This window comes from Kogia breviceps, chromosome 11 (assembly GCF_026419965.1).
Source record: "Kogia breviceps isolate mKogBre1 chromosome 11, mKogBre1 haplotype 1, whole genome shotgun sequence".
Taxonomy (NCBI): Eukaryota; Metazoa; Chordata; class Mammalia; order Artiodactyla; family Physeteridae; genus Kogia; species Kogia breviceps.
In genome coordinates, this window is record NC_081320.1 from 97002225 (window position 1) to 97028300 (window position 26076).

The 26076-nt window shown below is 50.5% G+C and overlaps 2 protein-coding genes across 18 annotated transcripts in view; one reads left to right on the forward strand and one right to left on the reverse strand.

Moving 5' to 3' along the window:
* ADAM17 (ADAM metallopeptidase domain 17) overlaps window positions 1-12527 on the forward strand; it is a 53472-nt gene extending 40945 nt beyond the window's left edge. For all 4 annotated transcript variants that reach the window (XM_067008174.1, XM_059078371.2, XM_067008175.1 and 1 more), the window contains 7 exons: window positions 248-351; window positions 5077-5211; window positions 6718-6848; window positions 7605-7683; window positions 8442-8530; window positions 10158-10208; window positions 10649-12527. In XM_067008174.1, coding sequence (XP_066864275.1) covers window positions 248-351; window positions 5077-5211; window positions 6718-6848; window positions 7605-7683; window positions 8442-8530; window positions 10158-10208; window positions 10649-11008 — 949 coding nt within the window. In that variant the 3' untranslated portion in view covers window positions 11009-12527. The remainder of the gene's footprint in view (window positions 1-247; window positions 352-5076; window positions 5212-6717; window positions 6849-7604; window positions 7684-8441; window positions 8531-10157; window positions 10209-10648) is intronic.
* Window positions 12499-25288, reverse strand: IAH1 (isoamyl acetate hydrolyzing esterase 1 (putative)). 14 transcript variants are annotated; one of them, XR_010835655.1, is made up of 7 exons: window positions 25130-25262; window positions 23165-23217; window positions 18902-19050; window positions 16384-16545; window positions 14314-14435; window positions 13084-13241; window positions 12499-12903 (listed from the first exon to the last, which is right to left on the reverse strand). XR_010835655.1 is itself a non-coding variant. In XM_067008180.1 (6 exons), exons 4-6 carry the CDS (start codon window positions 16616-16618, stop codon window positions 12721-12723), a joined length of 540 nt encoding a protein of 179 aa, XP_066864281.1. In that variant the 5' UTR covers window positions 16619-18598; window positions 18902-19050; window positions 23165-23217; window positions 25130-25288; the 3' UTR covers window positions 12499-12720. The 14 variants fall into 14 exon arrangements, 13 of the variants coding, with proteins under 13 accessions (XP_066864281.1, XP_058934393.1, XP_066864282.1 ...); XM_067008180.1 differs by lacking the exon at window positions 13084-13241 and having other exon boundaries at window positions 16384-18598; window positions 25130-25288; XM_059078410.2 differs by lacking the exon at window positions 13084-13241 and having other exon boundaries at window positions 25130-25261.
* Window positions 25289-26076: the final 788 nt, after the last annotated feature.

The window sequence follows — 26076 nt, forward strand, 5'->3', positions numbered from 1 at the left end:
CCCGCATAACGCAAGAAAAAAAAAAAAAAAAAAAAAGATGGGTCACTTTGGACCACTGTGCTGCGGGAGTCTGCATCAGGAAGGGTAGGTGGGCCATGTGCCGGTGGTGCTAGCACCTGGGAGTCTGTGCAGGAGTGGGTGACCCAGCCAGGAGACCCTGCCCTGCCATTTCAGAGTCCTGTGGCATGACCACAGTCTGTGCTGTGGGGCTGTCCTTTGATTTGGACTGTCTGCTCTTCCTCTGTAGTGATAGGAACAGTCCTTGCTGTAAAAATTGTCAGTTCGAGACGGCCCAGAAGAAGTGCCAAGAGGCTATTAATGCTACTTGCAAAGGCGTGTCTTACTGCACAGGTATGTCCTCCCGTTGGTTCTCTTGGAATAATTTGCTCTAACAGGTATGTGTGTGTTGGAAAGCAAGATTGTGTTTCATTCAGATGAATATAGCCCTTTTTTTTTTTTTTTTACCTCATGTGCAGAGTTGAGCTGATCTCAGCACACTTGTCATTGGTCCGTGCAAGGCCCGTGGCCATTTCTCTTCGTTGTCATTCCCTTTTATTCACTTCCATTCTCCTTCCCCTCATAGGCATCTGCTTTAACGTGTCTAATATTTGCCTAGATAGGTGTATATCCTTGAAAGATAGTGTGTTTATTTTCTGTATGTGTGTGTTTTTAACGTGCCAAAATGATACTCTACCTTAGATCATTTTTTTAAAGACTCAATACCATGTTTTTACAACTGTTTTCTATTGCCCTGTATTTCTGTCTGTGTATCTGTATCTTTGTATCTACTTCATTGTTTTGGGCACTTGCTGAGTGTTTAGTCTTGTGATTTACTATATTTACCTGTTCGCCAAGCAGAAGCTGCTTGGATTGCCTTTATCTCCTAATACTGCAGATAGGACTACACCAAACACCCTTACATATCTACTTTGGGAGCTCTGAGAGCTTGCTGAGTGCATTCAGAGGAGTGGAGTTGCTTAGTCGTGGAGGGAGGCACTCCAGTGTTCTCTAGAGCAGCAGTAACGGGTTTTGTCAGTGCCACCGTCAGTGGTCCAGGTGCCTGTATTTTGATGTCCTTGCTGACACATTGTATTATCTAGCGGTCTTGTTTTTTTTGCTGATCTGATGAGTATAAAGTGATTTCTTCTTATTTACATTTTTCACGAACATCTCTTTATATTTGTTAGCTATTTAGATTTCTCCTTTTGTGAATAACTATTTCATTTATTTGGTCCATTTTTAAAAATTGCACTTCATTTTTGCTATTATTGATTTGGAGCAGTTCTTTTATGATAATCCATTTGGTTTAAACGTTGCATATGCCTTCCTTCTATCTGTTGTCCTTTTTGGAACTGAAATCTTTCACTTGAATCAAATCTGTCATTTTGTGTGTTTATTTTTTTGAGTTGTGGATATAAAGATATTTTCCACAGCTGCTTCTGTAGCTTCATAAGTTTACCTTTTACATTTAGGACTTTATCTGGAGCTAATTTTGAGATTGTGTTGATTATCAGTATTACCTGTAGTTCTGTTAGTTGTTCCTTTAAAAAATCTCCAAGCTATATTATTATTAGGTACATGATTGGACATATTCTCTGCATCTTCTTGATCTGCTATTCCTTCATCAGTATGTAATGCTCCTTTTTGATCCTTGTGATTTCTTTTAACTTTTTATTTTTTTTTCCGGTACGCGGGCCTCTCACTGTTGTGGCCTCTCCCGTTGCGGAGCACAGGCTCCGGACGCGCAGGCGCAGCAGCCACGGCTCACGGGCCCAGCCGCTCCGCGGCACGTGGGATCCTCCCGGACCGGGGCACAAACCCGTGTCCCCCGCATCGGCAGGCGGACTCTCAACCACTGCGCCACCAGGGAAGCCCTTTTAACTTTTTAAAAATTTTCATTGGAGTATAGTTGATTTACGATGTGTTAGTTACAGGTGTACAGCACAGTGAATCCGTTACACATGTACTGTTTTAAATTGTTTAATAGTCAGTCTGCTACCTGTTTGTTGTTGTTCTTGTTCCTGTTTGTCTGGTGTGTGTATCCCATCTTGTATTTTTCTAATTTCTGTGCCCTTTGGTTGCTTGGTTTGATTTTTGTACCAGCTTTATTGAGATATAATTAACATATTATACCGCCTGCCTATTTAAAGTGTAAGTTCAGTGGTTTCTAGTATATACTCACATTTGTGTGTCCACCTACCAGTCAATTTTCATCACCTCAAAAAGAAATCCATACCCTTTAGCCATCATTTCGAGTCTCCTCATCATCCCAGCTCCAGACAACCACTAATGTACTTTCTGTCTCTATGGATTTGCCTGATCTGGATGTTTCATATAGATAGCATCATACAATATGTGGGCTGCTTTCCCTCAGAGTAATGTTTTCAAGTTTATCCATGTTGTAGCATGAATCAGCCCTTCATTTATTTTTATTGCTGAATAATATTCCTTTGTATGGATATATCACATTTTTTAATTCATTCATCAATTGATGAATTTTGGATTGTTGCTGCTTTTTGGCTGCTATGAATAATACTATGCAGATTTGTGTGCAAGTTTTTTTTTTAATGAACCCACCCAATTTTTAATTAATTAATTAATTAAATTTTTGGCTGCATTGGGTCTTTGTTGCTGTGCGCGGGCTTTCTCTAGTTGTGGTGAGTGGGGGCTACTCTTCGTTGTGGTGTGTGGGTTTCTCATTGTGGTGGCTTCTCGTTGCAGAGCACAGGCTCTAGGTGCGCAGACTTCAGAAGTTGTGGCATGTGGGCTCAGTAGTTGTGGCTCACGGGCTCTGGAGCGCAGGCTCAGTAGTTGTGACGCACAGGCTTAGTTGCTCCGCAGCATTTGGGATCCTCCCGGACCAGGGCTAGAACCCATGTCCCCTGCACTGGCAGGCAGATACTTGACCAATGTGCCACCAGGGAAGTCACTGTGTGCAAGATTTTGTGTGGACTCATGTTTTTATTTCTCCTATATATTTATCCTGTTGTTGAATTGCTGGGTCATGTGGTAACTCGTTTAATCCTTTGAATAACTGCCAGGCTGTTTTCCAAGTGGCTGCACCATTTTACATTCCCACCAGCATGTGTGAAGGTTCCAGTTTCTCCACATCCTCACCAACACTTGTTATTGTCTTTTTTTTTTTTTTGGCCGCACCACACGGCATGTGGGATCTCAGTTCCCTGACCAGGGGTCGAACCCATGCCCTCTGCAGTGGAAGCGTGGAGTCCTAACCACTGGACCACCAGGGAATTCCCGTCTTTTTGATTGTATCCATCCTAGTGGATGCGAAGTTTTATCTCATTTTGATTTTTCCTTCGGCCTTTACATGTGCATTTTATAAGATGTTTGTTACTCATGATTCTTACATTCTGAGATCTGAGATCTGTCAGCATCGCATTAGTTTGGCAAATGTCAGGAGCCTGAATATCTCAATCAGTCTTTAAAAAACACTTTCTAGCTGTGCTCAGTGTTTGTCTGTATTATAATAGTAGAAAGATGTTTTCTTTAAATAAGTGTTAAGTAAAACAATTTGAAAAAGATATTCCTTTTCAAACAGCCTTTTGTTCCCTTGGTATTTTATACAAAGTAGCAGCAGCATCACCTGGGCTCTTGTTAGAAATGGAAATGCTTGGTCCCCTCCCGGGCCTCCTGCAACTGGCAGCTCGGGGGGCAGGGCCCAGTGCTCTGTTGCAGCGTCCACTGGCGGGTCTTGATGCATGCTCCACTTTGAGTACCATGTTACATAGGTGGTGCTATGTTTTAAATTATTTTCCTGTGCGTTTTATACTCTGATTTTAATCTTTTAAGAACAGATGTTCAACGAATATTCTAAAGCATTTTTTATGTCTCTGCTGAGGGCAGCATAACATACGAAAAATATGGTGACAGTACAGAGTATAAGCCTTCACTGAACTGGCTGTACTTTTTCCAGAGCTTTGCTTTCAGTGGCAGTGAGTTTGCTATAAGACAGTCTTGTTGACAATCTGAATGCCCAGTACACGTAAACGGGTTTTATACAACCAGAGGCAGAGGTAGCAGCCTAAGCAAGTGTCTCATATGTGTTAGGTAGTTAATGAAAGGCTGCTTTTGTAGGAAATAGGGCAGATTCCTTTAAGTTCACAGACCTTTAATTCCGAATCTTTTGATGGGTTCCATTCCTCAGCTGAAAGGCCGGGCCTGCAGTGTTTCCATGCAGTAGTTTTTCTCTTCCCTTTTTAGTGTTGACTTTCACCTGCTTGTGCTTCTCATTTTCCAGAATGAGTCATTCGTTCCACCCTTTCTCTCGAATTTAACATCCTTGGTTGGCTTTTCTTTGTCCTTAAGAATCATTGATTCACTTAAAAAATATTTGTGGCTTACCTACAGTGTGACAGGGATTGGACATAACTGATTCATTAATAGTTTTGGTCTCTGCTCTCATGGAGCTTTCCAGTCTGGTGGTGAGAAACAGAAAATAACCACAGATAATCGAATAGATGTAAAGTGTAAAACACGTGCTGTGAGGGGGAGGAGCCCGTGTAGTGATCGAGCATGGCGGGGGTGAGGGCTTAGGCAGGGTCCTCGGGGTCCTCGGGGATGGCTGAGAAACGCTGAGGAGGTCTCGGAGAGAAAATCTGAAGGGTGAGAAGGAACCAGCCCGTCCTCCTGAAAGAGTGGAGACAAGAACATTGTGAGTACTGAGCGACGTACGCTCAGGTTCAGAGGTGAGAGAGAAATGGAGTAGATTGAAGGGAGGCCGTTGGAGCAGGCGTGTGGCTTGGGGACGGTTGTGTGCCTTCCTAGGGAGTCTCCCTTAGTCAAGGGAGGGCACACAGGTGTCTTTTATTGGTGATAGTAGCAGAGATCTCTTTTATATATTTTTATAACATTCTTTCGTATGTATGTTATGTTTCACAATATAAAGGTAAAAGCAGAATGCTTGGCACGTGTAAGTAGTGACGGGGGCGAGGCCGCAGCGGCCGAGTGGACGCTGGGCGGAGCGGGCAGCTCGGTGCCGGTTGCCGGGAGACGGGCCGCCCCGAGGAGCTGGGCCACGTGACTCACGGCGGCCCGTGTGCGCTTTGCGTGCTGCAGGTAACAGCAGTGAGTGCCCCCCTCCCGGCGATGCTGCCGACGACACGGTGTGCTTGGACCTCGGCAAGTGTAAAGATGGCAAGTGCGTGCCCTTCTGCGAGCGGGAGCAGAGGCTGGAGTCCTGCGCGTGTAACGGTGAGCACGCGATGCCCCGCCCATCCTCGCAGCGGGGCGAAGGGGCGAAGGGGCGGGGCGAAGGGGCGGGGCGGCGGGCAGTGTGCGCCGCCGACCGAGCCTGCCTCCGGTCCGGTCCGCTCCTTCCCCGGTCGTCTCCCTCGTGGCTGCCTTTTCAGACCATGGGGCCTCTCGGCGGTGAGGCCAGAGGGGACTGCGGGAGGGCGGGTGGCTGGAGGTCCGTCCCCACTCCTCCTCCCGCCGGCCTCGAGCTCTGATGCTGCCCAGGGTCCCTCTGTCGGGATGTCTGCTGGGCCAGCCCCTGCCGCCCGCTGCCAGACGCCTGGGGCAGGGGCCTCTCAGCCGTGGCCCCTGGGACCCTTGTCGTCAGATTTCCACACTGTTTTTGGAACCCTTGGGTCTGAGGAAGGGCCTGAGGGACTGGCTGGGCTCTGAGCTCCCGGCCCTCCCTAGAGAGAGTTCTGCTGCTTTCGAAACAAAACTCCCGGAAGTCAGAACCCCACACAGTGGAGCGAGCGGCTCTTCCAGGTGGAATAACATGTAAATGAAGATGACACACAGTAAAGTCCGTCCCAGCGGCGGGAGGCTCGCGGTGCCCTGGAGGCACACACAGTAAATGCCCGGGAAATGCTTGACACGTGAATGAATGAGGAAAAGGGTTTTGTTTTCCCTTTAAAGTGGTTTTGCTTGTTTTTGTGTTCTGGTTGATTTCAATTCTTCCTAAGAGGTCAAGTAAAGATTGTCCCGAGTTATGCGGCCAGTTGGCCTTTTGGACGTCCCTGCCGATTTTACGTGCCAGATACCCCATGTGCTGGCGGAGGTTGGTGTCCGTGGAGGGGAGAGGTCGTGCTTAGGCTGCGGTGCTCCTGTCGCTGGTGGGTCACTCAGATCTGCACCCGGGGCCGGCACTTCTGTCACAGTGGCTTGGCTCTCGCTGGAGCCTTAGCTTTCCCGAGTGTGCTGGAAACTGAGAGGCCAAGGATTGAAACCCGCGGTGTAAAAACGTTGGGTCGAAGGGAGGGAATCACTGAGCGTTATGAAGGGTTTGAAGTAGAGAGAATCATCTGCCTTTTAATCTCTTAAAGGAAACTTTTCTGTGTAAATCGGGTTTTTTTTTTTTGTGGCCTCCCCCGCTGCGGGGCACAGGCCCCGGACGCGCAGGCTCAGCGGCCACGGCTCACGGGCCCAGCCGCTCCGCGGCACGTGGGATCTTCCCGGACCGGGGCACGAACCCGTGTCCCCTGCATCGGCAGGCGGACTCCCAACCGCTGCGCCACCAGGGAAGCCCTGTAAATCGTTTTTAGCTTGCTTTACCTCTCTCAGGGCTGAGGAGCCTGAACTCAGGAGTTACTCTTTGGCGGGGGGAGGGGAGGGGAGGGGTGTGAAACCTGTATCATATTCGCTGTTGGAATAAAAAATGAGAGTGATTCCTTCCCCGCGGGAGCGGGGTAGGAGAGGGGCAGGCAGGAGGGGAGCGCGTGTCTAAGAGGCTCTGCTCTGTTTCAGAAACCGACAACTCGTGCAAGGTGTGCTGCAGGGACCCCTCGGGCCGCTGCCTGCCCTATGTCGACGCCGAACAGAAGAACTTATTTTTGAGGAAGGGAAAGCCCTGTACAGTAGGATTTTGTGACATGAATGTGAGTATTTATCTACAGCTTTTTCTCTAACAGCCAGATGTGAAGTTTTTATTTTGTAAATGCTGGGTTTTGCAAATGGAAGGGAATCAGAACACAGATGCTGGCATGTCTATCCATTGTCCTTGTGTGAGAGTCTAGTTACGTACTGAGCGTGTGACCTCGGAGGAGAGGACCAAGTGTTCCCAGGAGACCCGGCAGGACCTGGGGGACTTTGTGGTAAAGTTGAGTTTGAGGCAGGGAGTCCTACTTACTTGGTTTCCTGGGCTAATTGTAAAAGTCACGAATTCTGCAGGATTGCAAGCTCTGATTTTGCAATGGGTGCTGAGTGGGTAGGAAAGACCTACGGGCAGCTTGACTCGCCTAAGTCAGACCCTTCTGCTGTCCACAGAAACACGATTTTATTCCTGCACTGTCACGGAAGAGGGCTTAAGGGGCTCGAGAAGCTTCTCTGGCAGTGTGTGTGTGAGATCGGTGCAGTCCTTAGTGAAATTGGCCCATCATTAACAAACTGGTTTTCTTGAGTTTTGTCTTCTGGTGACTCTAAATTCACTTATAAAAATAGACTGACTGTGGAGTGTCAGTGACAGAGAATGCTACCTTCTTAGGTACCCGTTCCCGTGTGTCAGAGATGGCTCCCCTGGCCGTTTGGTTTCAGTGGAGCCCTTTTCGTGTTAATTATGTGTTGGACTTGAAGGAAGCCATGTTCCTTCTAAATGCATGGCCGCCGGGGTAATGCCGGGTGCTCTCTGTTCACAGGGCAAATGTGAGAAGCAAGTGCAGGATGTCATTGAGCGGTTCTGGGAGTTCATTGACAAGCTGAGCATCAATACTTTCGGTACGTGGTTTCCCCAGGTGGGTGGTTGCTTGGAACTGAGCCGATTTCACTGATGACATTAGAAAAGTGTGGTTTCAGACTGATAGGCCCTAATTGTGCAACAGAAGATGGAAATAGTTACCGCTTTTGTTTTGAAACGACTTTGTTGGCTAAAAAAGAAAAGTGGACACGTTATAGGTCTGTGCCTGTGTAGCGTGGATGCACAAATTTTCAGACAAGGGAAGTAAAAATACTGGCTTCTTTACTAAAAAATGAACATGTGACAGCGTAAGTGTCCTTCAGTCCTATAGATTGTAAAGCTGAATCCCGCTTGATATAAGAGTCATTTATTTACATGTGGGCCTCAGGCTTTGCAGACGCAAGGATGCACTGTGTCCTCTAGGGCTCATAATTTAGGGTTTAGTCACAAAAACAATAGTACCCAGAGAGCATCAGCGTTGTCTTTGCAAGCATGGTTCCTAGTAGGAGCCGCCTCCAGGATGAGTCCCCTGCACTGTCCCTCCGGGGACTGTGCGGGCCCTCCTGTGATGTGATCTGTCCCCCACAAGCACGTGGGGCCATTCTGGGGAGAGCTCCCGTGTATGGGGGGGCGGCTGGGTGTAGAGCAGGCGGCACAGAAACGCTCCTCGGTGCCAGCTCAGGTGTTATACCCCGCCAGCAGTCTGTGCCGTTTGACACATGATAATGCTCTAAGAACGCTGCATTTTCAATTTCTAAAGTACTTGGTCAAGACATTCACTGTTTGGAATTGTTCACAGGGAAGTTTTTAGCAGACAACATCGTAGGTTCCGTCCTGGTTTTCTCCTTGATATTTTGGATTCCTTTCAGCATTCTGGTCCATTGTGTGGTAAGTCACCAGTTTTTAAGTAATGAAACATTTTATTAAAATTTTGAGCAACTCGAACCATGTTACCTTCGGAAAAGATAAAAATTCTTAGAAAAATCTGACCTGCTGTTTCCAATGACATTTTTGGTGCCATCCCTGGGAAAGCATTTTTTGTAAAAAGATTAACTACTGGTCTCTTAAAAAAATTACACTTTTTGTGCACGGATGGTTTGCTCTCATGTATAATTTCTGAGCAGTTTTATACTTCTAAGCACAGGAGACTGCTTAAGTGGGCTTGTCCAGGACCTCTGACGAGTGAAGCTTCTAGACGAGCGCGTCCAGGCTGACTCTGCCGTGGCAGAGCAGATGCCAAACAGCAGCTTTCCAGACGTGCTGCCCCACCTGGTCTGCAGGCTTGGCCTCGTCGTCCGGGGTCCTTGCGCAGATGCTTCCACGGGAGGAGAGGGAGCCGGGAGCCGTCTTCCTTATTGTTCAAAACAGTTAACAGTTGAATAGGGCTTTGGGAAATTCCAGGCACTTTATAAAGTTTGATTTTGAAACGGGTGCCGAGTGCGTAGGAAAGACCTACGGGCAGCTTGACTTGCCTAAGTCAGACCCGTCTGCTGTCCACGGAAACACGATTTGATTCCTGCACTGTCACGGGGAGGGCTTAAGGGGCTCGAGAGGCTTCTCTGGGCGGCCTGGTCCCTTTCTTCCCGAAAATTTGTTTCTCCAGAAATTTTCTTATAGGTCTATTCTCCTTGCTTCTGTGGGAAAAGGAGCATTTGTCTGCTGTGTAGAGACGAGGACGGCAGAGCCAGGCTTCCAGGCCTGTGCCCCGACAGCCGTGCGCGGGGCCCTCCCGCGAGCACGTGGGAAGCTCCGGCACGGCGAGCTCTCGGGTCTGCGCGGGCCTGTGCCTTCCCGCGGCTGCGCCTGCGCCTGCGCCTGCGCGGAACGGCTCTCCTCTCGGGCGGCGAGCGTGCCGGGCGCCAGGAGGAGCCCTGCTGAAGCGGAGCGGTGTTCAGGGGGACGCGGTGGAGGCTGAGGCGGATGGGCGACGGTGCCGTCCATTACAATGGTCGCTTTTATCCGAGAGTCAGAGCTGCGTGGTTTGCGGCGAGAGTTTCGATTGTGGACCGAGAGGCCTGACGCTTGATTTCTGCGCGGGGCTGCCGACGGGAGGGGGGCCAGTGGCTTGTCTCTGACCTCGGCGGCCGTTCAGGGCGGCGGGCGGGAAGCCAGGCCCCGGGCAGGGACTCGAGGCCTGGTGCCGCCAAGAGCTTGGGCCCCAGCGGCCCTGGACATGGCCGGCGGGAGTAGCGAGGCTCCGCCGGGCAGCCCCTCAGCCTCCGGGAGCCGCCCTCGTCGTGCCTGCCCGGGGCGGGGCCTCAGGAGCCTGCGCTTAATAAGCCTTGCGCGTTTGCTTCCTTAACGCCGAGAACCACCTTTCCTCGTCGTGCAGAGGCAACACTTGGGCGGAGCCCGTACAGCTTTGCAAAGCTTGCGTGTGACGGTCCTCGTGCTGTGCGCGACCTGCTCCCGCTCGGTACACCCGCAGGCTCCGAGTTCGCTCTTCCCCCGATATTAGGAGGGGCGCGTGACGGCGCTGTTCGCAGCAGTGACGCCGCTCTGCTCTTCTTTCTAGGATAAGAAACTGGACAAGCAGTTTGAATCTCTGTCCCTGTTCCACCCCAGTGTAAGTGTCTCCCACGAGTCGTTCTCGGTTGTATTTTGAGGCCCGCTAAGCAGAGACCTTCACTGGCCTCCCCAGCTGCGCCTTCTCTGGCTGCAGGGGTCTAGGTTGGATGCTGAGGTCAGTTCTCGTGACAGTGACGGTGAACGTTTGCTGGTCGCTTGGACGGGGACTGAGAGCAGCGCCGCCGCCCTCCCCGCAGCCCTGAGCGGCTGGCTGTTCGGCGCCGCCTAGTTTAACCCGGAGGGCGCTTTTCCCGTCTTGGGACCCTGACGGGGTGGTTTCTCGTGAGCCGCCTTTGGCTCTTCAAACGGCGCGGCGGGCCAGCACTTGAACGCTGACCGCTCGAGCCGCTCGCTTCTCGGGGTGCCTTCCCCAGCGCGGGGACCAGGGCGCGGCCGGGACGGTGGGACCCGGGGTGCATCTGCTCCATGTCTTTGCAGAACGTCGAGATGCTGAGCAGCATGGATTCCGCGTCGGTTCGCGTCATCAAGCCCTTTCCCGCGCCCCCGACCCCGGGCCGCCCGCAGCCCCCGCAGCCCGCCCCTGCGGTGCCCCCCGCGCCTTCGGTGCCCGTGGCCCCAAAGCTGGACCACCAGCGGATGGACACCATCCAGGAGGACCCCAGCACGGACTCGCACGCCGACGAGGACGGCTTCGAGAAGGACCCCTTCCCAAATAGCAGCGCGGCCGCCAAGTCGTTCGAGGATCTCACGGACCATCCGGTCACCAGAAGCGAGAAGGCCTCGTCCTTTAAGCTGCAGCGTCAGAACCGCGTTGACAGCAAGGAAACCGAGTGCTAGTTCGGGACCGCGGCCCGAGCTCTCTGACTTCCGTGTGCGGAATATTTGTACAGACTTGACCTCAAGTCGCTGCATAGTTTTTGTGAAGATCTGGGAGAAAAAAGGAAGTGACTTCACAGCAGATGCCGGTCATGTGTTTGGACTTCCTTCGCTTACGTAATACTTGTGTGGTCAGGCCCTTTTCCTTCTGAAGAGGTAAGGTGACTCTAGCTTATTTTGAGGCTTTCAGGTTTTAGTGTTTTTGATCTCCAAGATGTCCTTCAACCTCTGATGCAAAAGCAGAAACTACAGCTGGATTCGGTTGTGAGTATTTACATTTTTGTAAATTAACTTTTAATACTGAGAACGGCACTGATTAGGGAGATGATCAGTTTTTTTAAACACTGTAATGATCCAGCGGACATAATGAGGCATTTAGCAGTTTCTTGTGAGGATAACGAACACAGAAGAGATTTATTTATTCTTTTGCCTTCAGGATGAAGGGAGATAAAAACCAACGTATATACGTTGTCTCCAAAATGTGGGTTCTGTTCCTAGGTATCACCTAGAACTTGTAGCAGAAGAAGGGAATTACACTGCTAAATTTAGGGATAAGTTGGGTTAGTGTTTCTTAATTCTAAATTATTAAGAATTTCTAATGTCTAGAATTAAAAGTCTAGCTTATAGTGAGGGTTACACATTGTAGCCCAATGAATCTACACAATTCTGCCAGCTGTTTTAGGGCCCTAGATAGCTGGGCAGTTTTTGAAGTTATCTTCATGTATCGATACTGTCACCATCCTCTAAAAACATTCGCCCTTCAGAAAGCCTGAACTCCTTCAGAATAAGCGGGTTGTGTTCGCCTCTTCTCAAACACTAGTGGCCAAGAGCGCACAGGAGATGGTTTCTGCGAAAAGAACCGGGTGTGATGTGCTGGCCTGGGGCTTTCTCCCCACACAGCTGATTGCTAGAAACCCTTGGTTTTGACCCACGTTACTTCTTGATCTAGTGCTTCAGTATGGTCTGCATCTACTGTGTGAAGGATAAAAACCATCAGGTTGAATTCTGATTGATTTCCTTTTACAAGCTTCTTTCCCCTGCTAAGTACTGAAATGTGCTCACCAGGGAAGACATTTTAACTGAGATAACTTGTAAGCTTTGAGAGCAATCAACCAAACCTGTGACAAATCGTATCTTTTTTTCTAAGGATGTTTGTTACGCAGATACCTGTTACACTAATACTTGAACTTGTACCTTGTGGTATATGCTGTCTTTTAACTAGTTATAATATTTCTTATATTGTAGTTAACACTTCTGCAATCTGATATAAGGTGAGTGGGTGTATGTATGAGTGAAATGGTTCCCAGCTGAATGTAAGAAACCATTTTTTATAAAATTGTGACTTAAAAAAAAAAAAAACACTGTCTTTACCTTTTTTCCATTTATAAAATTAACAAGCTGCTCAGGGTATCAGGGTATATTTTGTAGCTGTGGCACTGATGACACCTGCATCAATCAATAAATATTTATTATCAAATCACGATGTACCTAGGTACAAAGCTGTCAAAAATTCCCATGCTTTTACTAATTTTGGTGGCAGATGTTTGTTAGTGATTTTTATGGCAGGGCCATGAAAGTTGAGAAAAGAATCTTCTCTGACCCCTTATCTTGGGCCTCTGTGCGCTGGCGGCTTCCTGTTCCGTAGACTAACAGCTGGGCGTGGTTTTCTGTGACTAGTGGCCCCCATCTCCCAGAAGACTTAGTGCTGGTTTTGCTTCTGCGATGTCTCGCCAGTAAGGGAGCAGCAAAGGCAGGGAAGAGACTTTCTTCTCGATCAAAGGCCAAAGATGGGAGAACAAAAACTCATTTCCTTTTGGTGATAAATGTAGTCCATCTGACAAATAGGAAGAAAAGTCCTGTAAAGGGAAGAGAACGCAGTTAAAGGGGTGGCTGGTCTCCCAGCTGTGGCCCCAGGCGGCGAGTCCCCGGCCTGAACAGCAGCCTCTGGTGCTGCGTCAGCTCATCAAATGGTCCCACGCCCTTTGTGGAGGGACGGTGTCTGCATATGACACGCGGAGCGTCGCAGAAGCTCACACCATTAATGAGCGCCTGAGCTGAAGTGTCCTTCCAGGTCAGCAGATGGAAGAAGAGGATCAATGAGTGAGTACAGCACGCTGGCGTAGTCAACAAAATGAAAGATTTGTTAAAAGAGCTCAGGGCCCAGTGTGGCGAATTGTTTTTGACTCTTCTCAGTCTAGGAATTAAATTGACAGGCACAGTATTAGATGAAAAGGCTTTGTACCGGCCAGAGTCCAGACACCCCAGCCCTGGAGCCCTTTCTCCTTTGGGGAAGAATCCTTTCCCTAGGCGGGAGCTCCGCCCATCCCCCGTCCCCGTTACAACCTGGAGCTGGTTCATGACTTGCAGACCAGCGATTCCGATTCTAGCCGCACTCCTCCCCGGCCTTAGTATTCTCATCTCTGCTGTGTTTGTTAGGTCAGATGATCGCTGAGGAAGACCTTCCCACCTCTGGACTCTTAATGTTAAGCAAGTCTAAAAGGACTGTTCAAAGAGCCACTCGCCCAGCAGTCTGCAATTTCCTTTTCTCTAGCAGCATTACTTTTCCAAACCATCTCAGGTGGAAGCGTACGTAACCCAGACAATAACAGCTCTGGGTGCTGTCTCAGCGGTCACGTGGCCAAGCCTGCTCCCGACCTGGGAACGCACAAGGTGGGTCAAGTCCAGTCAGGGTGCAGAGGAACACAGACACGGCCGCCTCGTCTGCGGCGGGATTGCTGGGTCCCACACAAGCGCACGTTCATTTAACCGTACAGGAAGCTGTCATGCTGTCTTCCGGGGTGGCTGTGTCCTTCTGCACGGGGACTGACTTTTTACCTTTTATATTTGTAAGTGGGCTTTCTGGCTTTAAACCAATTAGAACTCCATACCTCAAAATACACATTTTAGTTAATACAACACCATATTCTACTTAAATTCATTGTTTTGCCTCTTAACTTTCCCTCTCCCCATATTATAAAACTTGGCCTGGATGTTCTTAAATATGAACCATTTGTTGCTCATTCACTTCACTATATGCCAACTGCCATTAAAGGGGTTCCCAGAGCACGGTGCCAACTGCTGGGTGCTGGGTCTGCAGGCTGTCCTGGAGCCTCTCCAGCTCCTGCACTCCATCCAACTCTTTCATTCCAGTTGGTGAAAAGGACAACTATCTTACGCGCTCCGAGCTGCTCCAGGCGGACGGTGCACAGCCGTGGTCACTTCTGTGTGATCCTACTCACCCAGCGGGGCCGAGCATGCCACCGTACCTGACTGTCCTTCTGCATCAGGCTCCACAGGTCGAGTGCATCAGTCCCACAGTCTTGGGCTACTTGTAGGCAGGCCCTGGCATATTCACCAACGACCGAGTTGAGGCGATTTAATTTGCACCCTATCGAGAAGAGAGAATCCACTGTGCAACTGGTAAACCCAAGTGCTGGTCTTTGTGTAAGTTCTCCTACCTGGAGAGTTTCTCAGTTCAGGTGAACGGGCGTGTGCTTACAGACCCAAAGTGGGCGAGCCACGGGGCCTGGGGGACACAAGGACGGGCCTCACGGGTCACTAGTGTGCTGCTCTCCCCAGCACGGGACCGAGGACGATGGGGGTGAGGGGCCATGGAGGGCACTTAGAGGACCCCGAATGGACAGAGAGGCAGAAAAGGCCGGGCGAGCTGAGCGGCTTGGCTGGAGTGCAGGCCAGAGGCGAACGGAGTTGGCCAGGTGGCCGCTATGGGGTACAGCGGGGAGGACCGCTGGGCTCAGGCCCGTGAATTGTTATGTGTAACGAGAAGCCACTGCCACGTAGTGGGAAAGTCACTTGTAGACTTTGGACCAGAGAAGGCGAGAGCTGGAAGGGAGCACAGAGGTCACTCAGGCCAGCCTGGGGGTCAGCAACCTTCCTCTGCCACGGGCTGGACAGGAGACAGGCTTTACAGGCAACTACCAGCCCTGCCGTCACAGCTCCAAAGTAGCCACAGACGACATGTAAACCGTGGGTCTGGCTGTCGTCCAGTGAAACTGTGTTTGTCGTAGGTGACGGGGCGTGGTTTCCCCACCGCCACCGCACTGCGGGGATTCTCAGCCTCGGGCACCGCAGGGTCACGGGGAGGATGCCCTGGGCGGCTCCCCTAGACCTCTGCTTCCACAGGTCTGGGATGGGTCCAAGAACCCGCACTTCTACCAAGTTCCCAGATGACGGTGATCTGCTGATCTGGGACCACGGGGGGACCACGCGTGGTCCAAAGTCGTAAACCTGGCTAAAACTAGAGTGATACAGCAGGACTCATTACGTGCACGTCTACAAGAGCGCAACGGTCTCATGAGACGTGCCCACCGCATTCTAGATACGGGTTTTTCTATTCTATTATAGTCCATTAAAAAAATGTCACAACTCACTTGGTTTCACGCTCCACGCGTGGGTCGTGACCTGCAATGTGAGAAGCACTGAGCTCTGGCTGCACTCCTCTGCCCGTCCAGGCTCAGCGTGAGCGTTTCCTGTGGCGACTTTCTACCTCACAAGCGATCATTATGACCTCAAGTCGCCCTTGAGGATGCCCACGGCGGGGGTCTTCCCTTTGCCCTCTGGAGCTAACAGCGGGGCGTTCTGTCCTCTTTACGTGACAGCGCCCCTCCCCTGCTAGCCCAACAGCAGGAACTGGGTTCTGGTCGCCTCTGTACCCCGCGCACCTGGCCAGGTCCTGGTACAGCACGTAAAGGTGCCAAGAGGCACAGCTGGTGGGGACAGAACGGGAGCCAGAACCCCGGCGCCGGCAAGCCCCAGAGCAGCCTCCGGTCACTCAACCACCAGTGATGCTGGCGGCCCCCTTGCGCTTGAGCGCGTGCGGGCCGCTGAGCCTGCGGAGGAGCCTTGGATCTGGGTGAGAGGTCCCGCTGCCGAAGGCAGGCTCGCAGGTGAGGCGAGGCAGCGGAGAGGGGGCCACGTGCAGGCGGCCACGGGCAAAGCGACCGCCCCCTGCCGCCAGAAGTCGGGAAGACGCCCCGAGTGCGGACGTCGGCGTCAAGGCGCGCCCGGCCCGAGCCTCAGCACCACGGCGGGAGCCGCAGCCCCGGCTGCTCAGCGCGCTCCTCAGTGGCCGCCTGTGCACCCCGGAGTCGGGCAGATACCGGGCCCGGGGCCCGACTCGCGCCCGGCCAGGATCCTTTTCTGCGTCACGCCGCGCCACGCCGCGAGCCCTGCTTCAACCTCTGCCGCCTACAGCAGGCACACGGGAGTTCCCAGGCGCCCACGAAGCCAAGGCCCCGGCCAGGCTGGAGACCAGGTCCCGCGTGCCGCCCCGGGGCCAGCATGCGGGGCCCCCCCGCGCTCACCCCCGCGCTCACCTTGCCGGAGGCACTCCTGTGCCCAGGCGGCCTCGCCGAGCGGCGGCGGCGTGACGAGGATGAGCCTGCTCCCGGGCACGTCCGCGGACCGCAGGTACCGCACCATGCTGGTCAGGTTCGCCGCGTACTCCTCCAGGGGGACGTGCTGCTTGGGGCTCTCGTCTGTTTGGGAGGAACACGGACGCTTCAGCGCGAACGCGCATCTGCTGTGAGTGATGACGAGGCGAAGGCACATTCCCCAGTGGGCGTAACTCGCGACGTCGCCGGCAACCGTTCAGCGCCAAGTGCAGAAAGAGGAGGAGGACGCGTTCAAGTACAGACTCCTACGTAAGACAGACTCCAGAGGCTCCGGCTCGGGGCCTTGTCAGCACTCTCGTCTCTCCTCCTTTACTGGTCAATCAGGCTGAATTTGCTAAGACGACCTGCGCTGGGCGGTGAGGCGGCCCAGGTTCTAGCCCGGCTTCGTCACTGGCTGGCCACGTGCCCTTGGACAAATGATCAGCCTTCCTGTACCTCCGTTTCCTCGCTGGTAAAATGAGGATGACAGTAGGGTCTACCTCATGGGGTAGCTGTGGAAATCACATCAGCAGTGTGCGTAAGGCACTTAGAGCAAGGTGCCTGCCAGGAAGGAAGCCCTCAGTAAATAAACTAACAGCCAACGTCACTGCAAAGGATTCCTTCTAGACAGGCTGACACACGGCTCACGCAGGCCATTTGCAAACCACACCGAAGTATAATTTAGGAGAAAAGAACAGCACTCGTGATCCTACCACCCAGGAAACCACTGTTGGCACTTGGTCGTACTTCTTTCCAGTCTTTTCCATGCAGATATGTAGACTTTTAAAAAAAAAAAAAAAAGAGGGATCACACTGAAGATAAACGACCATATTGTGCTTTTTTCACGTAACATTATGAGCACTTCTGTGCCTACAAACAGTCCTCAAAAACGTGGTGTTTAGTTGTCGGGGGACCACGATGGATGCTTCCATTTCCTTACTGCGCAGCATTCTAAGTGTTTGCTAGTATAAGTAACTGCAGAGAAATCTTTACACATATACCTGGCTGCATTACATGCTAGGTGCTTCCTTAGGCTGGGTTTCTAGATGAGGGAAGTCTCTAGGGAAGCTTTCCAGAAAGGTTTCAAGTTTTCCCACCAGTACTGTAAGAGTGCCTGTTTTCCACACTTGTCAGCTCTAAGTATTACTGCTTAAAACCATGGATTTGAGAGTCAAAAACCAAAACTCCTTGTTTCAGTTTTCATTTTGTAGATAACTGAAGTTTTTACACATTTTCAAACATGCACTGGCTACTAAATTTCTCCTGTTGTGATTACCTGTTCCTGCCTTTGCCTATTTTTTAAACCGGAGTTAATACTTTTCTTAATTGATTTCTACATTAATGACATTAACCTGGGCTTCCCTGGTGGCGCAGTGGTTGAGAGTCCGCCTGCCGACTCAAGGGACACGGGTTTGTGCCCCGGTCCAGGAAGATCCCACGTGCCGCGGAGCGGTTGGGCCCGTGAGCCATGGCTGCTGAGCCTGCGCGTCCGGAGCCTGTGCTCCGCAATGGGAAAGACATTAACCTTTTCTCTCATGCTTTTGCAAACATTTTCCTTAATGTGTCATTTTTTAAATAGTTTTTATGACATAGCTAATTTACTTCACAAATCTGTTTTTTCCTTTGCAGTTTCCTCTAAGTTTTTATACGTAGAAAGTATTTCTCCTTATCCTAAATTTGATAGAAGTTCACCTGTTTGAAAACTTCTGGGTTTTTCTGGAGAGAGCTTAGCCTCCACCGACACCTGTAGTCTATGATCTTACAGGCGGCAAGACTTCCATCACAGTTGGCAGCTGTCCCTTCCCTTCTCTCCAGCCTCACCTGAGAGGCCCGACCGTGTGCCTGTTAATAGCAGACCTTCGCTGCCGGGGGTGGGGCATATGAGAAGCCCCTGGAAGCTGACTACTCTTCTCCTTTATGCCAAGCAGAGGGCTGTCCTTTCAGGAGCAGGAAAGGAAGAGAGGCCTGTGCCTCTAGTCACAGCAGCAGTTCTTCCAAAAATACGGAGACACGTCTCCTGTTCAGACCTGCTTCCCATCGCCCAGGAGCCAAGCCTGTGCTGGGTCAGGGCGCTGCTGCCCTGAGCTGCCCTTTCTCCGTCAGTGTGAGTCACACCGCACGGTGCCCAGTTTGACCTCTCTGCCGCCAACAACATCAACTAGAGAGAAAGAAACATTAGAAATGGAGCACAGCACCACCGGACTCTAAAAAACATGCAAGTGCTTGCAATTTTAGGTCTGCCAACGACCCAGGCATGTAGAAAATAAGTCGGGAATGAAATTCACTGACATTAAAGAAAGCCAGAAGAAATACATGGAAGTAAACTCAGGGAACTCATTATAAATTTGGCAAAACTACCTACTGGGAGATAGGTAAACAGATGAAAAAAGTATATAAATTTAAGTTTGCTGTAATGAAAGAAACAATTAAAAATAAACTAGGAAAACAAGAATGCCTTTACCTTTTAGCGCACTGTCATTGGCACCAAAGAAAATTGTAACTGCTACTGGGCTGTCCAAACTGTTCCCCTTCCTGATTAGCCTCGGGAGAATAATTTTCGCCCATCTGGTATTATAACCTGAAAATCCACGATTCAGAACATCGCATTTTCTGAAATGAAAAATTTTTAAAGATGAATTGTAGGGACTTCTCTGGTGGTGCAGTGGTTAAAAATCCGCCTGCCAATGCAGGAGACACGAGTTCGAGCCCTGGCCCGGGAAGATCCCACATGCCGCGGAGCAACTAAGCCCGTGCTCCACAACTACTAAGCCTGTGCCCTAAGGTCCGAGAGCCACAACTACTGAGCCCACGTGCCACAACTACTGAAGCCCACGCACCTAGAGCCCGTGCTCCGCAACAAGAGAATCCACTGCAATGAGAAGCCCGTGCACCACAACGAAGAGTAGCCCCAGCTCACCGCAACTAGAGAAAGCCTGCGTGCAGCAATGAAGACCCAATGCAGCCCAAAAAATAAATTAATTAAAAAATAAATTAAAAAAAAATTTTTTTTAAAAAAAGATGAATTGTGAGCAAAGAACTATTTCTGGTCGCCGGGAGCCAACCTTCCGTGTGGGAGGGTGTGCTTGGGCTCACAATGCCTGCTCTGTGCCGTGGCCCTGCCGCTGCCCAGGTGTCACTTTGGTAAGACCAGAGCGGCAGCAGAGTTGAGGCAGTTCGTCTCCTTCACGGTTCCAAGATGTAGCAAATCCATCCCATTCCTCGATGAGAGAGGCTATGCGTAATAATGAACAGAGGGGCCGTGCAGACTAGCTGAGTTCATGCATGGTCGGGGGGTGCTTGTAAAGTGGAGGTCACAGCAGACAGGTATTAAAGGTAGACAGGCACCAACAGGCGGGAACTCTAACGGAAGTGCACACAGAATTCCTGGGACTTATTTTACAGCCTGTCTCTAAGGGGAGATTTAGGTTTAGGGAGAAACCAAGCAGAAGGTACAGATTTCCCCGATACCCCCAGCCCCACTCCCCGACGACGTACACCGCCCAGCAGCGGGTGCATTTGTCACAGGTGACGAACTACACTGACACATGGTTCTCGTCATTACCCAGTGGTCTTGACTCAGTAGTTTTAGTAGGTATGTATTAGTTGCGTTTCAGTTTAAACCAGTTTGTTAACGGGCATTTTATTCCTTCTTAAGAATATATGACTTGATTCACAGTGCTGGACGGTGTACTGAAAAAACAAACCATGGAAGCTGAGCTGCTGCCTGCGTGAGAAGCCCAGCCCCAGCACCGAGTGCCTGCGACTTTGGGTAGGTTTGTAGATGTTTCAAGTTGTCCACTAAAAAACATTTTTTCCCCAATGCATCTCAGACTTCAATTGATGGTTAGCAAACTGATGTGGTTAATTCTGGTGTACGATTCAGATTCCTACACATAAGCAACTAAGCAGCGAAGCTAGGGCACCAGTTAATAACTGCAGGCCAAAGGCCAAGCACCAGAGGCCAAAGAGCGGCAGGAAAGGACTCTGGTATGACGCTACTCGGAAAGCTCTCAGTGTTTATAAGCCTTGGGAGCAACAGAAAACTTCAGCCACATTTATGTCTAAGTGCGGTTCTTGTGTTTTTAGTATGTAATGATTACAAAATGCTGACTAGCCATTTTAAAGCCTCCACTTAGAATACTTTAAAATGGAACACTCTAGAATTTTGACAAGTCTGTCTTACATCCATCCAGTGGTTCAGTCACGCACGGCAGCACTTTGAAAAGCAAGAGGCGGAACAGCTCCCTCTCCGAGGCCTGTATGCTGTGGCAGTGATGCAGAGCAGCCAGTGCCGGGATCTCACTGCCCTCGGCTAGCAAGGAGGCCCTGACAACTTACTTAATTTCTCCCTGCCTCAGTCTTCCCAGCTGTGAGAGATGAACACTGATACCCAATCTGCTAGGATGTGTGAAGATTAAAAGTAATGTAGTGGCCAGATACGTACAAGGAGCTCAATAAATGCCAGCCATTATAGATTTAAAAATATATATATATGTATCATTATTATAAGGCCGTGAACCAAAAAAACTGCTAGTGAGGCCCACGGTTGAAACTGTTAAAGTTCCCTTGTGAAAGGGGAAGAATACCTGAATTTCTCTGGATTGAATAACATAATCAATAGTGCCCAAGTTATTCAAAAGGCTGGAAGAAACTGGAAAATTAAGGAAGGTTTTTCCATGAATTCTTGGCTAATAACAGGTATTTAAGTTCAGATGAAGTTGGGAGAGGGATAGGAATTAACTAAAAGATTCCTTCCAAAACATCCAGGCTCTGTGAGATTGACTGCCTTCCAGAAAAAATGTAAATTAGGTTTTTATAAATGACAACAGGCAAGAGCATATCTTTAAAAGCAAACAGCAGACGCTTTTAAAACCTGAAAAAGGTGAGTTTTTTCTAACCTTTCAAACCAAGTATTTCTGGTTAAAGAAATACTAGGATAAGGCTTAAAAAAGATTGATGAAACTGTATCAGTAAATTAAAAGCATTTAAGTGGATTTAAGAATGGCTAAAATGCTTTTTGTACCAGTATACAAAAATCTTATTTAAAGCTAAAACTTAAGGACGTCACTATGGGACACAATTCCACGCAGGCAGTACGGACGGGCAGTCACAGTAAGGTGACTCTTAATAACCTTCAAACTTGGAAGTGAGGTGAAATGAAAACACCGAATGACGTCAGCTCTGGGCCTTGCCCGTGGCTGAAGCAGAGTGTGGGGTCTGGGTCTGCAAAGGATTCACCCCAAGCGTCAACGTGGCTAAAGAGCGCGTTCCTCCAAAGGGCAGCGGCCGCTGCGGGACAAAGGGCGGCGCTGCCGGCACAGAAAGGAGGCGGGGCTGGAGCTGCGGTCCCCGTGCCGCGCACCCCTCCCGACACGGCCTCCTGCTTTGTCCCGTGGGCCTGCCTGGTGGACGGGGGACCCGCCTGCCCGCTCACGGGGGGAGCCCGCTCTGCCTGGGTTCCAGCTCCCGGGCCGCGGTGCCCCTCTGGCTCACAGCGGGCTCTCGCGGGCTCGGCCGAGGGCAGTGAGCCCAGGAGACGGGAGGCGGGCTCACCCCGCTGAGGCCTCCCGGTGGCCGCTCGGTTCTGTGCCTGCTGTCCCAAGATGCCTGTAAGAGTGACACAGGTAAAGCCTAACAGACCACACACTGTCTACAGCTTCATCTTTTCCTATAATTACTCTCAAATAACTACTTGCTAATTAAATGGTCTTCTAGCAATCACACCTGTAAGCAATCAATTCTGACAGGATTTTAGTACTAACATTATGATGTACCGGAGAAACATTTGCAATGCCTGCAGTTTCTCAGGCCATTCGAATAATTATTTAGCTTTTCCGTATCTTCTATTTGATCAGAAAAGGTTGATGGACTAATTAAACAGGTACTGAATTATCTTTAAAAAAAGAGCCAGTACTTACCGAGCACTGCTCACGGGCCAGGCGCTTGACTAAGCAGTGCACAGCAGCTGACCCGCCCTCGGACAGGAGAGCAGGGCCGCCGTCGTCCCCAGGGCCCGAGGACCACCTGACCCCTCTTAGCTGTGTGACTTTGTTGTCTACCTCTCTCCACCTTATTCTCCTCAGCTATAAGACGGCTCGGAGGGTGATAAATCACTGTATTACTGGGCAGTTGTAGATTAAATGAGACAACAAACATGAAGTATTTTAGAGTCTCTGGCCCCCGAACTGGACACTGTTTCCTTTTAATGATTTCCAGTTAGCAAATGGAATACCCAAATCATCACTATTTTTATTAATCTGATATATTTTAAAATATTTTTTATATATCTGATATATTTTATCATTTATTTTATATATCTGATACCTTTTATAAAGAGAATCTGGGGGGAAAAATCTCTATCCAAAAATGAATCCAACTTTGGTTTTAGAATATATTTTGTATTCTTTCAGTTGAACTCCTTGCTAACTATTTAAATCGTACCCACCGTAACTGAAAAAGAACTTGTCTTGTTTAGACAGTGAATAGCTGTATTTTTGGATCCAAGCCCCTAATATATTTTACAACTTTTAGGGTTTGGTTTCATGAGGTGGCAAAGTTTTAACTGAACCTGAGTGCTGCCCTTCTCTCCCCCAACCCCTTATATACACTAACTAGGAAAGGCCTGCAAAGACAAAAAGAGGAAGAACTTACTGTTTCAAACTGCATCATTCACTCTCTTCTCCATCAATAAACACTCAAGTAGGAATCTAGAAACTATTCTCACCTGACCAGCTTGTCAGCCAGTGACGCTCCCCATCCACCCTGCTGGAAAGAAAACTGAAGAAAGAAAAGCCCATTACTCTTTATCAATGCAATTAGGACATATTGCTCAGCAACTCGCCTCTTGTTTTCTCTTTGCACTCCCTGACTTCTTGGCCCTCACCATTTACTGTGCTCCGAAGTCGTTTTAGGGGTTACTACGCTACACCTCAGCAGCACTCTGGAAGCAAGAGGTAGTTTTCTTCCCTGTCAATTGGATTTGAGCCAATCACCTGCATTTTATTGAGACCTATATTAGACTCACTGTTATCTAGAAAAGCTACTTAAATCTAGATACGAGATGAAATCAACTGTATGTTGTTAGGAAATGAAATCCACACACTACCTCTTCATAGCTGAAATAAAGAAATTAATTACAGAACTCACGGTGATTATTTTTTGATATACATTCCCATTGAACTTGGAGAGTCCTTACTGCCCTAGATGCCTAAAAATAATGTTACCAATTATTGGCATACACACAGAAAACTGGTTTAGGAAGTCATGTCCGAATGTGAGAAAACTAAGATAAAACAAAACGAAAAACACCATGGGAAGGTAATTTTTAAAATGTACTCCCTCCCTGAAGTAAGAACACCTATTTTTCCTTGGATGAGAGTTGAAATAATCTTGGGTGAAAAGGTGATCTGGGACCTGGGGCCCTCGGCTGCAGATCTTGCCCCTGGACCTACATCTCCTCCTTCAGCAGCAGAATACAAAGAAACGCTAAGGGACTAAAAATAACTGCGTCCCTGCGCAGCTGGGGCAAATTATGGACAAGACACAAAAAAGGCCAAAAACCCTAACTACCACTTCTGAAGAGCCAAAGCAGGGGCCTGCGCATGTCCCCTGCGCTCAACACCGCCAGGGGGTGGGCGAAACACCTCAGCCGCCCCTCCGCCCGACCCCTGGACACACCCCTACCCTCACTCCATGTAAGGGACGAGCTCGCCCCCCTCCGCTCGGCCCCTCTTTGGTTGGTAGGGGGCGGGTGTAGCGAGCAAGGGAACCTGTTACTTGTTTTCGCTCCCCTCCTGCAGCGCAGGAGCCCCACTCAAGCCCTGCCTGAATTTCTGGCCTGGCTTCTCATCCATTTCTACTGACTCGGAAGGCCAAGAACCCTGGTCGGTATCACTTGGCGGCATCTCATTCAAGAGAGCGGCGAGATGTTCCATCAGAGGAAGCACGGGGGTTGAGAGTGTTTTCCGCATGGAATGGGAGGTACGAAACTTCAGGAAGTGCTTCAGGCGCCGCCGTGATCTGTGCAAGGCGACGCCCCAGGAAGCTCCGCGTGTTCCTGCTCTGAGCAAATTCAAAGTACCTTCCAGGGAAAAGGACAACAACCACTGACCAGGAAGACACTACGATGAAAACAACGCGCCAGGTCTTCCCAAAATCCCTATGAAAAATGACACAGGAAGAAAAGAGCGGCCAGCCCAGGCCCTGTCACTCCCAGCGCGTGGCGTGGACAAGTCCCTGAACTTCCCTGCACTTTGTCTCATCCGTCAAACAGGCCCCCTAAGACTAAACGGAACGTTGTGTCCACTATTGCGAAGCCGCGCTACCCTCCTGAAGATGTCACCCTCCCTGAAGCTACCAACACCGAGAAAATGAACCACTGCCAGGCTGTCACGAAGGGGCCCTGGAGGCGGCGGGGACACGACGTTCTGTGAGCGTCCAGGCCTTGGCGCAGCATCTGCTGGGGGAAGCGGGGCGCAGGGAGGCGGCCCCGACAACCTCGTAACAGTCGGGAGGAATGGGCCCCTCCCGCGCGGAGAGGAGAGCCAGGAATCACCGAAGAAGCCTGGCCCGCGGCTCTCGGCCGGGGTGCCGCCCCCCCCCCCGAGGGCGCGGCGAGGACGCCCAGGAGACCGGGCCACGTGAGGGCCGAGCCGGGTTCCGCGGCATGGACGGCGCCGAGCGGTGGTACCTGGGTGATGGAGTCGCCGAAGAGCAACACCTGAGGCCAGAGCAGAGAACTTCCGCACGCCACCGTCTCGCACAGCGCCATTGCCCCGGTAGCCGGGAAGCGGGGCCACGCCGGATATCCGGGCGAGGTGAATAGCGGGGGGGCGGGGCAAGGCCGGATATCCGGGCGGGGCGAGCGGCTGGGAGGAGGGGCTCCCCGGGGGCGGGGAGGTGGAGGCGCCTGCGCAGTCCGACGCCTTCGCTCATAGGCTATCTTCGGCCGCTGGTTTTCTTTCCCGGGTCGACCCGTAGGGGCTCCACTAGCAGGGCTCCTTCGGCGACCAACCGGTCACTTTTAAGACGTGCGATAGCTGTTGCTTCTTGGAAAGCTCATTTTTGTCTGTTTACAAAAGCTTGGCCTCCTGCATGCATTCGCTTTTTGTTCACTTATCCGAGTCGTTAAATGCGGGGCGCGCGTGGCTACCCTGCCCTCGGGGAGCCCACCCGCCCTCTGGCCATTGTTGCCTGTCAGTTCCCCAGGCGAAAACCAACCCCGAAAAGAGAGTGATTTGGCGCTGCCACCAGATCCATTATCACCCACCCCGCGAAGGTGGGTTCAGTTGTTTGAGCGAGTCGCAAGCACTTCCAAGGGGCTCGTTCATCACGCAGCCCTCTCTTGTTAAGTAAAATTAGGCAAGCATTTGTCCAGCGTTTTGACCTCAGTTAGAGAAGCTGACGACATTTGCTAAAGACAGTAAGGCCGACTATCAAGGAGGGATAACGAAGGTGGGCTTTCGCAGTAGGGGAGATTAGGCTAAATCCTAAATACAAGAAAGAAAAGGGATTTATAGCCAGGGAGCAGGGTGAGGGGGCAGGTGAATGTAAAAGTACTAAGAGGCAGGGTAAATCTTTGCTAAACTGCTCTGACAGGGTTCTTGCTGAAGGCAGGGCAGGGTGTCATCAGGATGA